Raw genomic sequence first — 18,538 nt, forward strand, 5'->3', positions numbered from 1 at the left:
ATAGAAAATGAATGAATGAATGAACGAATTCACCATTAGAGCTCCTAATGATTACATTCGACCAACGTCCCCTACATAGAATGTATTCATTTTTATCCACTATCTTGTACTGATTTTTTTCCACTGTATTTTTCAGGAGCAAACCAATGAATTAGCTGCTATTCAAAAGGAAATGTAAGCTCTTTTTTCTCACTCCAGCTATCATTTATGTAAAAGCCAACTGCTCTTCAATAGAGACACTCAAGTCTGGATGTCGTGCATTGTTTCAGCCTTGAGGACATAATACCAGGACTGTTTCCCCTAGTGGTATGGATGTCAAACAGCCTGGAGCTGCTCCAGTTCATCCAGTACCAGTTGCCTCTCATCTTAAAGTGGAGAACCACAGAATACAATGAAGATGGAGAACAACGAGAGGAGGGGGACAATTTGGGTCAGTCACATTTTGAGATCATTCCACAATGATGATGTGAACTTTTCTGACTGGACATTTCGGTCATGGTCGTGGTCTGGTTCAGTACGTATTAGGGATGTAAATCTCTCGAAGATTCGATTTGAATCTAGATACACAGGTTACGCTGCGATTAAAACAAATAATAATTTTAAAACAACAACGATTCGATACAGTGTACAAATGATACGATTCGATTCAGTTTGATTCTGCCGTTAATGTTTGTTGATGCAGACATTAAGCTTACATTATAAAATAAAGAAGACAATTCTACAAAAGTGCCATTCGTACAGTACTTTCAAATGTGCAAAAGACCACATATCCTCAACAATGTTGTAACACAGGGGTTCCCAACCGCCCAAACTTTCAGGCATAATGATTACAAAAAACACAGAATTTCTTTTTATAAATAACTACATAAAATTTTATGTAAAAGCACATCAATTTTGGGAATATCATCGTTATTTTATTCAAAAAATAATATACAGTTAGAAATCCCACAGTTTTGCATATGTTGTTTGTAGCGAGCAGCGCCTGTACCACTTTGTTCAACAATTCTTGAACGCACCATTTAACTTTCTTGCACAGTGCACAGATAGACTACTATACTGTATTTTGCCCCTTTTCTTTCACCTCATATTTGGTCCCAAATGCTGATAGTATGTGGTAATGCATGAAGGTAAGATTTGATGACCTTATTGAGTGGTGATGTGAATATTTGTTTTGGATTTGTGCACAACCTCAAGTTAATTCATGCTAGCAAACAGCGATGTATAATTTTCTCTCTGCAAAACAAACCCCAGGCTCGAACTGGTGGATGCTGGCTCTGTATTCATTGAGTGCTTTTAATTTGATGTTGTTCCTGTCCTAATTTTACACAACACATAATATATGATAAATTAGATCGTTATATTGTACGCATTGCTAATATTTACATCCATTCTTGTCTTCAGTAATGCTAAGCTATGGTGAGTGCACGACAGTCCTTTTGCGGCCAGCCCAGGCTCTCGCATTGTTTAAGAGACCGACTGTCAACCAGCTGCTGGTCTTGCAATACCCGGTGCCTGTCTCTACAATCGATTAATCAAATTTACGGCTGATTACCTTTCGATCCGGGAGGTCTTTACCCGTTCAACCACACCTCTCGCTTGTCTGGTTGCATCAGTTTATCGTTCCCAACCCTCATATGTACTGTATATATTTTAAAGGTTGAGAAGCATCGGTTACAAGTGCACAATTCCACAGCTTTAAAACACTTAATGCACAGTATGTCATTTGTAGCAATAATTGTATTGCTGTTGTGTTTTTCCAGTCCTGCTGGAGTTAAAGCTGTCCTGTGTGCGTTCAGCCAGCGAAGAGACGATAGCCGCCCTGGAGGAGGTCATCATGCTTACCTTCCAGCAGTGTGTGTACTACATCACCAAGGTGCAAGCGAAGTTATATGATTCAACCCTTTGAACATGTGGTTATATGAAGTAATATGAATATGAAATAATATGAATATTGAAGTAATTGACATTTGAAGTAATTGACATAATTGATATCTCCTGCTCAGGGTCAAGGGTAAGCTGGAGCCTATCCCAGCGGACTATTTGGCACCTTGAAGTAGTCGCCAGTCAATCACAAGGCACATATAGACAACAATTTGTCTATACTGTATGTGTTGGGGAAGAGTGCGCAGCATGTCTTGCGTTTGTGTTATTGTTGATTGCACCATGAGTTGTTGGATTTGATGACTGTCTGTTGTTTTGTGCCGTGCGAGTTGCTAAGCCATGGTTAGCAAATAAAAGAGCACTCTCTTATATAAGTTGAAGCTCTTTCTCTCAATTTTTTGTGCGATTCAAGCTTGCCACACTGGTGTCAGAAGTGGGATTACAGGATGTCGAGCATGTTTGAGGAAACTGAGGACTTCGTCACATGCTTGCATTTGGCCAAAACACAGCAAAGAAAAGCTTGTGAGGAGGTTGGACAATGCTGTCCAGACAGTATGAGTGATCCCTGAAGCAAGCAGTCAATGAACTTTAACACTGGAGCTATGAGGGCCTTGGCATGGACCAGAAATCTCAGGCAGCCTACTAACATCTATCATCAGAGACTTTGCTACCATCGCCAGCCCCCTATATAGACTGACTCAGGAGGGACAGATGTTCCAGTGGAGCAAGGATTGTGCTTATGCGTTAGCCCAACTCCAGTTGGCCATTTTGGAAGCCCCCGTGTTGGCCTACTCTGAACTCCAGTGACCCTTCATCATAAACATGGATGACAATAATGTGGGCCTTGGCACAGTGCTGTCCCAGGAAGGAGAACAGTGAGAGCAAGTCATCGCCTACCATACCCGTGCCCTCAGCCATCCTGAGAGAAATGTTTTTTCAACATGAAACCTTGATTGATTTGATTTTATGTGAAAGTGCTGTGTCATACGTTGGGAATTGTTGGCCGTTGACTTGGCTCTTTGCCGCTTTCGTCCATAAGTCTGTGGGCAAATGTTCCTCCTGCACCCTGTCCGTGCCTCCCTCACCTGGCTCCTCAACTTCAAAGACACTTGGCCCAGTGTCTGGAGACACTGCTGGGATATGGCTTTGAAGTCCACCATCGGCCTGGGCGCCATAACTCCAATGCAGAGGCTTTGTCCCAACAGCCCTGTGAGGAGTGCCACTGCCAGTGCTTGAAGGAATGGGGAGCACTAGCCCCAGTGGTAGCAGTGCAGTATGATACCCCAACCAACAGTGATGGCACTCCAGACAGAAGCACTGGTGACCCCGATGGATTGCCTGCAATCTAGGGCTTTGAGGAATTTGACCCAGCACAACTCCAGCACGATCAGAGTGACGCTGTCCTCGGCCATGTCCAAAAGTGGGTGGAGGCAGGCCAATGAGCAGCCTGGTCATTTGTTTCCATGGTCAAACCAGAGACCAATATTCTTAATTGAGAGTAGTCCAGCATTGTCAGCCGTGACCGTTTCCTCCACCGCCACTGGCAGATGCTTATAGGCAGCCGAAACATTTTCCAGCTTCTGATTCCTTGCAGGGCCGCACGGTGGTCTAGTGGTTAGCATGTTGGCCACACAGTCAGTCTGGAGATCGGAAAGCCCTGGGTTCGATTCTCCCTTGGGCATTTCTGTGTGGATTTTGCATGTTCTCCCTGTGCGTGGGTTTTCTCCAGGTAGCCTACTCCGGTTTCTTCCCACATTCCAAAAACATGCATGTTAGGTTAATTGGTGACTCTAAATTGCCCGTAGGTATGAATATGATTGTGAATGGTTGTTTGTCTATATGTGCCCTGCGATTGGCTGGCGACCAGTCCAGGGTGTACCCCACCTGTTGCCCAAAGTCAGCTGGGATCGGTTCCAGCATGCCCCCGCGACCCTAATGAGGTGAAGTGGCATAGAAAATGGATGGATGGATGATTCCTTGCATCCTGCGACCACAAGTGCTACAACTTGTTCAAGGTTCGATAGGGGCATGCCATTTCAAGGTCAACAAGAACCTCCAACTCCTTCAATCTGGATTTTACTGCCCAGGGTGTCGTCAAAATGTGGAGCTTTGTGATATCTGCACTAAGAGCTGCACGGCAATCAGGGACAGAACTTTGAGGCCCAGGTTTTTAGTGAAGTTTGTCGGCAGCTGGGCAGCAAGAAAACTCGCACAGTGCCGTTGAAAGCCCAGTGCGAGAGGTGGTTGGCTGGCCACCCAACTTGCTATCCTGATCAGCCGGCAGCAGCATAATTGACACCTTCCAGAGTCCACTAAGTGCACCGCAACAGCCCTCATGCAGTCCTGTGGAAATGGTATTTGGACTCACTCACACTAAAGTAGGGATGAACGAGTACACCCTATCTGTATCTGTATCTGTTCACCCATCTAAATGATCTGTATCCATAGATACGGGAGGGGCATAAACCAGAAGTGGGCGTGGTTTATGGGTGGGGCTTAAATCGCTGTGTGTGACTGGCCAATTACAGAGCATGAAGAGTGAATACAGAAGTGCCCAATTACCCCAGTTACCCAATGAGGGTTTTCCTTATTCACGATTACAGATAATGACGAGCTGTACTTGTTTCATGCTCGTACTCAGCAAAAATGCATTATCCGTAATGGATACTCGTCTAAAACTAGTATCCGGCTCATCCCTACAGAAAAGGGCCCACGACACCCGTTGCAGAGGAGAGGACTTTGCTGCTGGGGCACAGGTGTGGGCGTACAGCCCTGAGAGGAGAGGTACCTGTCCCTCAAGCCAATGAGTTACTGACTTGAATCGTGCACTGTCCTGGCGAGGTGTCATGTACAAAGTCTTGTTGATCAAGAGGAACCCAGTGGTGGTCCTCAACCGGGATCAACTGGCCTCTTAACAGCCCTTGGCCTCACTTCTGAGTGAGTCAAGGCAAGAGGACAGGCCTACAGACGCTCATCCATCACCGAAACCTGCCAGGAGGCCGCCCGAGCAGGCTCAAAGACGGCGACAACTTCCACTACATCTACGGAACTTTGTTGTTGACACTTGAGCTGCTGTGGACAGCTAACTGGCAAGGTGGGGGCTTTGTAGCATGTTGGGCAAGTGCGCATGGGCTTTCCAGCAGGCCATGTGTTTGTGTTATTATTGTTGGTAAGTGACATAGTTGGTGACCTTGTGTTCTTTTATGCTGTGCGAGCCACGTTTGCTTAGCTGTGATTTGCAATTTTTAAAAAAAAATTACACTCTCGTGCAAGTTGAAGCTCCTTTTCTCGTAATTTCCTGTGCAACTCAAGCTTGCCACAATATGGTGTCTCACTATATTCTATGTTCTCGGTAAAACTTCCACACGGTAAATCAACTACCACAGAGGAGGCAAACCACTCTTGTGTTGTACTTTTCTATCTGTCCACATTGACGAGTATGGGGGGAAAAAAAGGAAAATAATCAGTGACCGGCTGAGAATAAAGGGCCCAGTTAGCTGCTGACAGCTTTCAAATCGAGCCACCGGCCACACTGTCAGACCACACCAGGGTCATTCTGAAACTGCCGCGAGACAAGACACCGAGGGCCTTTGTGTGAATGCTGTGTGCCGATGGAGCTCAGCCAAGGCCTTGGAACTGTTGCAATGATGTCTTTGCAACACAGCTTTTGATATCTTCCATTGCTTGCTTGTGTCTAAATATCCAACAAATTCCTAAAAACTATTAAGCCTATTTTTCTTACAGTTCTGATCTACTGCAAACAGCCACAATGTCAAACCTTAACAGTAGGTCCTGCAAACATGGCTGTAGAAAACTTAAATAAAATGACATTTCATTGCAACTGGTGATACTAGCAATGAGACTAATATTACCATCAGTAATCAGTAATTACTATCAGTAATAATAATCTGTCCATATATAACTATCTTGAACATAGTTGTGTGTCCACTTATGATGGCGACCACCACTGACCTTGATGCCCCGTTCCACATACACAGGCAAAGTACAGAAGCAAGTACTGTAATGTGAAGTATAATATGACTACATTGTTGGCCTAATAGGCCATTAGTAGCCGACGTCAAAGTCTCGGCTTTCATGCCTATTAAAGCCAAGTGGATTTGGCTGATTTGTGGCTTTTGTTAGCCAGTTTCCCTTGCAGGAAGCAAGTCTTGATATGAAACGGTATCTCTAAAGTGGGCATAATAGCTGCTGTCCTTCAAGCTTGGGACAAACATTATCTGCTCAGTGAATGAGAACCAATTTATTATCTACAGTAAGTGTCTCCTAAATGTCCTTTCGCTCACCTATATCTTATATTACATCCTGTATATAAATATATTTTTAATTAAATGCATTAGTTTTGATGGAATGTATTTTATTTATATTATATGTTATATATACAGCATGTATGTATTAAATTTTGTTTTTTTTAATATGTAATTGTAATTTTTAATGAGTAAGTATTTATTTGAAATTAACAACCAATTAAAGCTTTTTTGTATAATGGTATATCAGTATATCTGTATATTATACCGTATGTCCAGACTTCTGCATATTAATTATATACAAATATAATTAAATTTAAAGTAAAATATAATTAATATTTAATATGTAATATTATAATTAACTTAATTTAATTGATAAGTCAAGTATTTATTTATTTTGCGAATTTGTTAATATGAAAATATTTTAAATAACATTAAATATTTTAATGTAATTTTCTGAGGTGTGTTTGTAATTTATATTTATTCATTTAAATAAAATTTAATATTTTTTAAATTGAGTGTTTAATTTTATTATTTTTGTATTTATTAAATTCAAATATTTGAAATATGTTTTTTTGACGACTTCTGCCGTCTGTGACACTTGCATAGTATATTATGGTATAGTACAGCATGGTGCAGTGTAATACAAAAACAAAACCTCAGTCCTGTTCCTTGATAGCAGTGCGCTATCTAGTCTAGTATAGTACAGGGGTGTCCAGACTGTTTCCAGCGAGGGCCACAGTGTGACAAATGATAGGACGCAAGAGCCGCGTTGATACTTTGTGTGATAATAAGTTATATCTATTCCAAGAAGAAACTGCATCTCAGCTTTGTGATATCGGTGTAAGCGTCTATTATTAGTATCACTTCACTCATTTCTTCTCATTTTGGGGGGGATTTTTTTTTTATTTAAAAAATAGTTTTTAATTTTCCAAATATGTAAACTTTCTTTGCAAATTAGCTTTTTGTAATATGACTTAATGCCCAGAATATTTTGACTTTATTCCAATAATATTATAACTTTTTCCCCAACTTAATTTTCCCAAATTATAGCTTCATTTCATTTTGTTTGTTTCTCATAATACTGTGACTTTTAAAAAATATTTAAAAAATATATTCTAAATATTTCAACTTCATCATTATTTTCTCTCATAGTGTTATGACTTTATTCTCCTAAAATTGTGACTTTTTCTTGTTAGATTACAACTTTTTTCTCTTAATATTTTGACTTTATTCTTGTAAAATTATTGCTCCTTTTTCCAGGTTTTTATTAGTTTTTTTGTTTAATTACATTTGTTTTTCTCTTAATATTTTGACTTTAAAACTAACGTCCATCCATCCTCTATTCCGCTTATGGGGATATGCTGGAGCCTATCCCAGCTGATTTATGGGCGAGAGGCCAATGACAGGGCATAAAAACGTCTTTTTTCTTTATTATTTAAACTTTATGCTACTAAAATGACGTTATTTTTCCTCATAATATTACATTGTCCTTGTGAAAATACGACTTTCTATGGTTAGATGACCATTTTTTTTCTTAATATTTTGACTTTATTCTTTTATAGGTACAGCTGATTTTTCCATTTTTGCAGTTTTGGGGTTTTTTTAGTTTTTTTGTTAAATTATATTTTTAAAATGTGCCACGGGCCAAAAAAAAAAGCAGATGCGGCCTACCAATAGCCCCTGGCCCGCACTTTGGACGCCCCCGGTATAGTATAATGTGTTACAGTGCAGTATAATATACTATAGTATTGATATGACAATGTGAAATAATTATTTATTTGAAATGATTACTCAATAAAAACATGTACGGTGTACTAGTGTTTATAGTAGTTTAGTTGTCAGTGGTTCATACATGTTGAAAGTTTTTCAAGGATCGTTAGACAAACCGCAGTCGTGCTCCTGGATAGGATCAGGTGATTATGTGCTACTGCTGTTTTTTTAAAGTTACTTTGATTTGCTCGTTATCTTGAGGTTAAAGGAGAAACAGATAAAAGGCTTTACGTTTATCTCGTTTCCCTTGATTTCAGCCTGAAGGAAACAATTGCGTGTGTTTCCACACACTGGTTATGCCGGCTAGGTATGTCATCTGTCATGCTTGTCACCTCCCGGCAGAATGTGATCCTCCTCTATTCATGACTGACAGACAGAATTATTGAGGAACGTGATGAGGGCTCCATTGTCAAGAAAAGACCTCTGAGTACACCTAATGATTAAATCCAGTGTGGAGACCCCTCCTTACAAGTGGAAAAAATGATTCATATTATTGTTTACCATGTAGTCCATCTGATTCATGTAAGTGAAGTATTTGATGGAATTTTTAAATAATATTTTATACACAACAACTCGATGTGGTGGTTATTGCTGCAGCATGGAAAACAACAGGCGCCGTCAATGACAAGCTATTCCACTGAAAACATTTGTTAATACACACGGATTTAATCCAGACTTGTGGTCGGACTATGTTTATTTGCTCATGATGATAAATGCACAGTTTTGACTGAGAGACAGTGCGGGAAATCCAGAATCGAGCTCGGTTTAATGAATAAATTCTTGCTGCTTGGCTCCACTGAGCAACATTTTCCAATCAGTAAGATTGCAAGATTACAGTGTTTTCCCCATTTCCATTGTCTCATGTGTGATGGACGCAGTGGTTGTCTACTTCCATTCTGCTGCTTTCTGCTGCCTACCCTGGGCTTTACAGTGAAAGTAAAACGATCTGCTTAGGGTGGATTCTTTCAGAACTCTTCACTCAGCAGTCTTGTTGTAGCACCCGGCCAAGCCCACATCAGCCACATTCAGCTTTTTTTGGAATGTGGATTGAGCGCCAGTACTGGCCTTGGAAGCATGGTGGGCGTAAGAGTGAGATTGCCGGGGCAAGGGGATGTCTGCGTACAATTAGCTCAAACAGAGCTGTCATTGTCCGGTCCTACTCTATGGAGAAGCAAGGACCTTTCAGTTGACGGGAGGGGAAACGCCCTAATTTTTTGCTGATTCCCCTGGTTTTTCCCACTGGTCTTCTATCAATAATGTTGCAGTGTTAAAAGAAGAGAGGAAGTTTGGTCAAGGCAACATGGATGGTTGCAAAAAGTAAAGTTTTCCAACCTGACAATGTTCACCACGAGATTGAGTCACCTACAGTGACCTGCACAGTTCACTCACTCACTCACCCACTCTGTCCTAACCAGGTTCTGTACCCCATCCTGCCTTTCTTTCTGGACTGCAACCCATTTGTGGAGGATCCTGATCCTCCTCAAGGGACTGGCGAGGGTGAGTCGGTTCTGCGTAGCAGCAGGCTGAGGTTCCCTGATGAGATCCAGCAAGTCGTGGCAGTCCTGACTGAGACCCAGAGGTTGCTATCAGACTGTCAGCTCCACCCTGAGATTTCCACACAGCTCATTGGATTCCTTTTCTACTTCATCAATGCATCGCTCTTCAACTTACTCATGGAGAGAGGTATATCAGCACGCACACATACACGGGCAATCACATACAGTATTCTACAAACCGCTGTTCACACAATGACGCAGTAGCGGTGCAGTCAGTACTATCTTTACCAGTACAGTAAAGATGGTTGTTTAAACAGGGGTCTCAAACTCAATTTGACTGGGGCCCAGTGGAGGTAGAGTCTGGGTGAGGCTGGGCCGCATCAAGTATTGGGAGTAGGGCTGGGAATCTCAGGGTACCTCACGATACGACACAATTCACAATACATCCATGTGATATCAAGATATGATTTGGTGGGCCGCAAATGGCCCGCGGGCCGCAAGTTTGAGACCCCCGGTTTAGTACTATACACTATAGCAGTGGTCACCAACCTTTTGGAGCTCTTTTCTCGGCCGTGAACCTGCGCAAGATCTATATATATTTCAGTTATACATATTTATTTATTTTGTAGAAAGGTTTTTAAAGTAAATTAAAAAGTGATAAATATTTAAAGCTTTGTATTTAAATACAAAGCTTTGTGTTATTATTGGTGGTTGGTGCTTTTTCTCATTGTGCCTTTTGCTCTATTTTTTACTATTTTTGCTGTTTTTTTTATTTCATTTGATTTCTGCAGTGATCTTGCTCGGTAGAGAATTCACGTTTGCCATGATAATAGAAGGTACCGAAGGCTTGGGTGTCCTCTTCCGTTAACCCACATCCTGTTTATACTCCACCCACTCCGAGTACAGACACGATACTGATCGTTTAGACGGGTGAACAGATACAGATGCATACCTATTTCTCACCTTCTTGGTCAAAATGCTGACACTTGCAACATTCTTGGGCGCCACGTTGGGTTACGGTATTGAGGTGAGAAACTATTGAATTCACGAAACAAGTCATGGCAAAACAGGAAGGCGGTGCCCGTGTTGATCTTGCCGCCACATCGTGTCTTTGGGAACAGTCACGTCAAGACCGAAGGCAAAAGTAAACTTAAATGCTAATTTATCCCTTTCATTTCATTTCATATTGTTTTCTGCATGTAAAACTGCAATTGTAAAATGTGGTGTGTGTTAACATTTTGGCTTTCTGGGACGGTTAGAGTCAGTCCTTCTGGAACGAATTAATGAGGCTAACCAAGGTTCCACTGTATATACAGTATACTAAAAAAAACCCAACAAAACGCTAGACTTTTGTTTTTGTTCATGGTCTCAAACTTTTCTACGTACACAAAAGGCCTATTTCTCTAAGATGTTTTTCAAAAATCTGTCTTGGTGAGGACAAGATCATCCACCCACCTCACACGTGGGGCATATTAAGATTGATAATGATTATTGCACAGGCGTGCTCACAATTGTGCATTTTTATCACACAGCCAGGGGCGCTGCTTGGGGCCCCAGCCCAGTTGGGGGCCCCTGAGGGCGGACAAACTTTGACCTTCTACAGCAGTAGCACTGTGCAAAGGGGCCCCCTGTGTATTTTTGCTTATAGCACCCCAACAGACTCTAGAATTGCGTCTGCAAACAGCGCAATGCCACAGATGTTGCAAGTGTTGAGGGAGCGCGGAATAGGCATGCTGTTTGCACAAATGTCCACCAGAGCTATACATACTGTACATACACTGGTCCAAAAACCTGTCAATATCCGGTGTGACCACCTTTTGCCTCAAATACCCATCCCCAAATGTCCCTGCAGTTGCATTGTTGTGAGTTAAAGCTGACTTTTAGGGATGACAACGTCTAAACTCACACAAAAGAGGAATGCATTACATCACGTCAGCATATCTTGCAAATATCATAGGGTTAACTCTTCGCATATGTTTTGCTTCTCTAGTGGCTTTTCTCGACACTTGACATAGGAACTGGAGATACAACAGAAGCAGAACCCTCATACACACCATTACTTGTTATCAAAGTTAAGGTAACATCTTGAGATAGGCCGGATCACAGATGCATGCGGAAGCATCGAAGTCTTTAATGAAAGCTCACGTGGAGTGAGCAACAACAACAAAAAAACTAAAGGTCCATTTGACAACACAAAGCACCATGGGGGGAAAAAAAAGTAGGGAAAATGCCTAAATAGAAAGAAGAACACAGCTCAGCCAGTAAGGCAGCCGGGATGGAACAACGAGGCACTCTGGAATGCACGTCGATGTGCGCAGCTTGTGGAACGTTCCAGAAATATAATAAAAAATAGTTAAAAAAAGAAATATAGAAAAAATATTTTAAAAAAATATTGCCAAAAATGGAAGAAACAGCAACAGTTTTACAAGAATAAAGTAAAAATATTAAGAGGAAAAGTCATAATTTTAAGAGAATAATGTTGTAATATTATGAGGAAAAATTAAATAATTCTAGCAGCATAAAGTTGAAATATTTTTTAAAAAGACCAAATTTTTATGAAAGTTGTAATATTATGAAAACAAAAAAACAAATAAAGTTATAATTTTTTTTTAATTAGGTTGCGGAAAAAGTTAGAATGTTACAAGAATAAAGTCAAAATATTATGAGAATAAAGTCATAGTAATGAGAGGAAAATTGCTAAAGAAGATTAAATAGATTAAATAATTTAAAAAAAACAACAGCAGAAATGACAAAACAAAAAATAATTTTCGGAGAATAAAGTCAAAATATGAAGCAAAAAAAAGAGAGAAAGTTGCACTTTTACGAGAATAAACTTTATATAATATGAGGAATAATATAATTTTAGTAGGACAGAGTTGAAATATTAAAGAAAGAACACATCATTTTAAAAAGCAAAACATCGAAAATTTGGTTAGGGAAAAATAATAATATAGGAATAAAGTCAAAATATCATGAGAATAAAGTCATAATATTACGAGAAGAAGATTTACAAAGATTATTTAGGAAGAATGTTGAAATATTTGGACAATTAAAAAAAAATCATATTAAAAATTCACTTTTTCACCTATATCACAAAGCTGAGATGCATTTTTTCTTGAAATATATATAACTTCATAGCATATCCAAAACATCAAAGTGGCCCTCACACCCCTGCATTTTTTAGTCAGTGGCCCTCACTGGAAAAAGTTTGGACACCCCTGGTCTAGTGGAATAAACAAGGCAGACGCCATCAGCAGTTCTCAGTCAAACGTCGTAGGAGAAAGTACGATCCCACGTCTTCCTGCTGCAAGAGTGCCACTGAAAGCCAAACGGCTGCACGTGTGCCTCGTTGTTCCACCCGACACCAGAAGTGAGGTCATCTGGGGAAGAAACACAAAAAGCAACAAGTTGGAGGAACCAACAACACGTAACAGCAGAACAGAAAATATGGAACGTGACAGTTCAGCTCATGTGTTGTTGTTTTAACAGTTTGGTATTAATACTTTAAGCGTGTTTAAAGAGACGATTATTCGTATTAATAGCGCTTAACTTATTTTTACACATGCATGATCATTCAGAGTCTAAAATTACACCATTAGGGGCTAAAATGTAGTTGAAATCTTTTTTATTTCCATTATTTACTATGGGAAAAAATGTTTCAAAATCCCCCCAAAAAGGAGGTCAACAAGCATCCTGGAAAGGATTGTGTTTGACATTAGAGGTTCCACTGAACACATGAGATCATGGTGGCACTGCAGCAGAAGTTGGAAAGCCCCTCATACAAGGGAGCCTTATGTCTGTCGGTCTAAGAGTGTGATGGAGCCACCAATGTTAATCATCATTCTATATAAAAGGTTCTTAGGAAGACTTCAGGCAGTGCTTCAAGCCTGCATTCCTCGCTTGAGCTTGACGGTGAGTGTTTCTGTCATTAAAAACCACATGATAACCCAATAGACTGGAGGAAATGGGTTTCATGCATGCATAAAGGGGTTGAGATTCACATTTATCCGCAGGATAATTTGCTAAAGCATCAAACATTTATGAACCACAATGATTTGCAGTGACTGTACAGCAGGGGTGTTCAGACTTTTTCCACTGAGGGTTCACATACTAAAAAAATGAAAGGATGCAAGGGCCACTTTCATACAGTATTTTGTGAACTAAAAGGAGTTATACTGTATATATAAATATATTTCAAGAAAAAAACTGCATATTATTAGTATGAACTTCAGTCTTTGCTCTTTTTTCCCCATTTTTGCTAATGTTTTAGGTTTAAATTTTCCAAATATTTCAACTTTCATCATAGATAATCTTTGTAATTTTTTTTTTAATCATTTTTTCTTTTTTCCATAATATTTTCACTTGATTCCCATAATATTTTTTTTTATATCATTTATAATTTTTTAGACTTTTTTCCCCAACCTAATTTTCTAAAAATTACAAATTGATTTAGTTTGGTTTGTTTCTCATAATATTACGACTTGAAAAAAAACGACATATTTTTCCCTCGCTACAGAAATGACATTATTTGTCCTCATCTAATTGACGATTTATTCTCATAAAATTGCAGCTTTTTTTTACAGCTGTTTTTCTTCATTTCTGCTGTTGCTTTTTTTTTTACCAACTATTTAATCTTCCTTCTTGTAAATTTTCTTCTTGTAATTCCGATATTTTGACTTTATTCTTGTAACGTTCTACCGTTTTCCGCAACCTAATTAGCTAAAAATTCCAACATTATAATTTTTTTGTTTGTTTCTCACAATATTACGGGAAAAAAACTCATTTTTTCTTTAATATTTCAACTATATGTTATTAAAATAGCATTTTTTTTCCTTCTAATATTACATTATTCTCATATAATTACGACTTTTTCTTGTTAAATTATAACGTTTTTCTTTTAATGTTTTGACTTTGGTCTCGTAAAATTCCTGCAGATTTTTAAATTTTTGCTGCTGTTGTTTTTTTTTAGTTATCTTGTTAAATCATATTTTTAGAATGTGCCGGAGGCCAATAAAAAAACATCCACAGGGCGCAAATGGCCCTTGGGCCGTACTTTGGACACACCTGCTGTACAGTATCTGCAGCAGCATATGGACTTACAAGGACACAGGACCATGCACAAAGACGTAATAGGCAGTAATAATAGAAGTTTTCCAGAGTTCTTTTTTTTGGGGGGGGGGGGGCTATTTTTGGCTAAATTGCAGGATGAAAGTAGAAAACTGCAACAAATATTCAACCACTGGAATTCAACTGCTATCACTTTACTTTCATATTTATTTGCATATCGTCATTGGATGCATAATGTCTTTATGGTAGACTTCGAGAAAGCTATCATAAGCCTTTAATTTGTTTGAATTGTTGGTTTTCTGCTGATCCAGCGCCTGTCCTATATATTTTGTCTTGGCTGAATGAAAGACAGATGAGCTTTCAGTAATAAAAATGGAGCTGACTAAATCGTCCTAGTTACATCCCGACTAATTTCAAAGATGGCTTTCTTTTGATGTGTTTGCAGGCTCCGAGCCAGGTTTCTATCAGTGGTCTACAGGCATGCGCTTATGGACCAATCTTGACTTGCTTCTGAGCTGCTCCCAGACAACTGGATTGAGAAAACTGGCTTGTGCGCACACGCACGCACTTTCATCGGCCATCAATCTTCTTGCTACGCCTTGGAATCATTTACAGCAGGTAAAATGATGCATCAGAGACTGGTTTAGTTGGGGCAGTGGTGTCCAGTATGTGCCCCCACCTCAGCTTGTTTTTTTTTATTGGAAATAAAATCATATTAACTCTATATAAATCATTATTTTAAAAAAGTATTTATTTAATAATTTGTAAGAAGTAAAAAAAAATATTAATTTATTATTATTTAGATAAAATATTCCTAATATAAAAACCTGAAAAAAAATGTGAAGAGAAGCTGAAATGTTGATGCAACTAACTAATAACAAAAGTTGACATTAGGGCTGTCAAATTATTCAGATTTTCAATCAAATTAATAATTTCCAAGTTAATTAATCATGATTAATCACCATGTCACACTTTGACTGAGGTGTGCTCATTTTGACTGTATTTTATTGAAAGAAAGATAAATGACAGGGCGGGATTATATATATTTGTATGTATTGACGTCGCCAAATTAACTGAAAATTTAAATCAAGTTAACCGATGGCACGCATGTCTGAAAATGGATTTACCTCATACTTGTTTCTTTAATAGCAGAATATTTGAATCAGACTTTTAACTGTTATTATGAGCACCGAGGACTTGCGTTCAAAGACACCACGTCAATTAAGTTGAATTCACATGTTTTGAGTGAACTTTCTGGGATTTCCAAGCACACTTAAATGCAGCAAATTGTGCTTCCGCATTAAGAGTAACAGAGTGAGTGATGAGAACATCCACTTATTGATTTTCATTGCATTTCTGTTGATTTAGACCACCCATACACGCATAACAAAGACGTTGTTGTGATGTTCGGAGTGTCCATGAATGCATCTCGCAGTCTGTCTGGTGACAATGAGGAAGTGTCGTTACAATGACGAACGAGCCGCGCGGAAACCCGCTCGAGAGCCGATGTATGACTTTATACTCCGTGTAGCATCTGCTCCCAAACTGCAGGGGGCCAGTGTATGGAAAAAACACACGTCTACCACAGTACTAAACTAGAGCGGAAGAAGTTTGCCTTTGTTTGGATTGACTCGACTTCCAACATGGCGACATTGCGCATCTTCTTGAAGAAGAGGAACTGTTTTGTATTTATTTGCTGCTGCGACAGAAAAGGAAGAGAAGGTGGTCCACTCGTCCTTTAACACCACAGTGACTTGGCAGGAGAATGTGCTTCCAAAAGGCATGCTGACATGGCTGAAGACAACACAGGACTGCTTTGAGGAGGAAATAACACACACTCTTTTTAATGCACACTAAATACTTACAGTATATACGAATATAAAGACCAGTTTTAGGTGTTTCTCATATAACCCGTGCAAAAGAAAACAACTGAATAGGTACTACACGGTCTTGTAGTGCAATTCACAAGTGCAAAACATATTGTGCAGTTGTCATTGTTTTAGAAGTACAAATAGTGACAAAAAGTGACGCACAAGAAACAGCAGCAAGAAAACGACTAAAAAACAAAGTACAACTGTACGAAAATAAAAAAAAACAACTTCACTTAAAACAACTTGTTTCTTTATGCTTAAACTACAGGGTGGGTTGCCGCATATAAATGCCGGTATTGATGTACTTCAGCTGCGAGGATCTCCTGCTCGTCTGCCATTTTTTTCCACGTGCGGAGCGGGAATTTTCCGCATGAAAAGGGCCGCGGGTGCGAAAATGACACAGTCCTCGAGGACGCAGAAAGCATAAAACAGGCATAACAGAGAGCCGCGGCTTGACGTGTTAATCACGCTAAAAAAATGTACGTAATTAATTTTAAAAAACAACTTTTAACCTTTTTACAAAATAAAAAACTACATAAAGATATCAACGTGGCCCCTTGCATCCTTTGATTTTCAGCAGAGGTGGGAGCAAGACTGCGTTTTGCGAGTGTCAAGTCTTTCATCTCAAGTCTCGAGTCAAGAGGTCTCATAAGACCAGTGTGGCAAGACTGAGTCACAGAAAAGTGCTGGCGTAGCATTCAGGATTTAGTCAGTGCACAGAAAGGTATTCCAGACATTGTTAGTTCTTAAATCTGATTGGACATTAATAGATGTATTCAATTAGGCAGATTCTGTGGGAAAATGTGTTAATGAACAATAACAATCATGTCAGTTGAATCATTTGAATGGGGACACATTTTACTCAACACACTCACTGAACATCTCAAGTATTTTCCATGTCAGCAGACTAAAGTTCGATTCAAGTCCCGAGTTATTGAAGTAGAAGTAGGGTTGCATGATATTGTCAAGTCCAGTCCAAAGTCATCAAAATTGTGACTCGAGTCCACACTTCTGATTTTCAGTATGTGGCCCTCGGTGGAAAAAGTTTGGAGACCCCTGATTTAGGGTATTAGTCCATGCAAAGTATGTATTTGTGCTTAATTTTATGTAGTGTAGATAGAGTGAGTGGGCTACACAAATATGACACGCCCCTCAGTGCTTGTACATTCAGTTTTGAGAAGAAAACTGGCGTCTCTCCAGTTTCCATATTTCTTTTATCCCCAGCTGGGCTTGAATTGACCCTTGATCCAAAGGAGAAATATATTACTGTACTGTGTACCATAAGAACATACCAAAAAACCCACACAAATTAACTTTAAAAAGCTGTATGATTTCATTTAACGGTGACTAAACACACCAGCACATATTTGTGATGGACATAGTAATGGAGTCATGGATTCATGGTTAATAGGCCAGTCATTTGGGCAGAAGTGATACAAACTTCGGTGCACTTAGTTCGGGATAGTGCGGATTTTTTGTCATGAAATTGTATGTCATCCCCATCAGCAGTGTGGTACATTAACAGCGACATACCCCCCACTTGGTCCCCTATGTCCAGTTCTGGTCGGATTTCGGTGATGAAGAACGTAGTCCCCAGTAGTTGTTGGGGTTACACAAGTGAGGAGTTTGGCTTCTCACAACAATGTGTTCAAAAGAGTAATGCATTTGCTGTGGAACACACACGTCAACAAGATGGCTGTGGCGCTCTATCGCGGTAAAAGATGCGAGCATCTTCGTCACATACACAAAGAATGGACAGGCCACAGAAGAAGGATACAGCATCAACTGTGAGAAGTTACATGAAATACAAAGCCTGCATGCAGCTTTGTGTTAATAACATCAACATTTCAACATTTTCTCTTTGCATTACACTTTTTTTCAAGTAATTGTATTTTTCGAATGTATGCTTTGGACACCGCTGCTACAATACAGTAGCTCAAATATTAAAAAATAAATGCATCACCATTCTGCTAAACTCTATCTGCCTTCATCGTTTTAATTTTCTGTGCGTGCATAGACATCTTGGATGTCGCTACGATCCGCCTTCCCTGCCTTGAATGCAGCCCAGCTGAACCACCTGCTGAGCCTTTACATCCCAGCTTCTCCCTCTTGGACTCCATGTGTTCAGGACCAAGCAGAAGCACACAACACGGGTGAGAGTGCAACTCTCGTATTGTTAGGGCTC

At 39.6% G+C, this 18,538-nt stretch overlaps 1 protein-coding gene across 6 annotated transcripts in view; it reads left to right on the top strand.

Moving 5' to 3' along the window:
• Positions 1-18,538, top strand: part of radil2b (Ras association and DIL domains 2b) — a 45,311-nt gene that overhangs the window by 20,306 nt on the left and 6,467 nt on the right. For all 6 annotated transcript variants that reach the window (XM_054756956.1, XM_054756994.1, XM_054756974.1 and 3 more), the window contains exons 8-13: positions 137-174; positions 270-430; positions 1,761-1,873; positions 9,335-9,602; positions 14,928-15,100; positions 18,371-18,506. In XM_054756956.1, the coding sequence (XP_054612931.1) occupies positions 137-174; positions 270-430; positions 1,761-1,873; positions 9,335-9,602; positions 14,928-15,100; positions 18,371-18,506 (889 nt within the window). The remainder of the gene's footprint in view (positions 1-136; positions 175-269; positions 431-1,760; positions 1,874-9,334; positions 9,603-14,927; positions 15,101-18,370; positions 18,507-18,538) is intronic.

Source organism: Dunckerocampus dactyliophorus, chromosome 2, assembly GCF_027744805.1.
Source record: "Dunckerocampus dactyliophorus isolate RoL2022-P2 chromosome 2, RoL_Ddac_1.1, whole genome shotgun sequence".
Lineage (NCBI taxonomy): Eukaryota > Metazoa > Chordata > Actinopteri > Syngnathiformes > Syngnathidae > Dunckerocampus > Dunckerocampus dactyliophorus.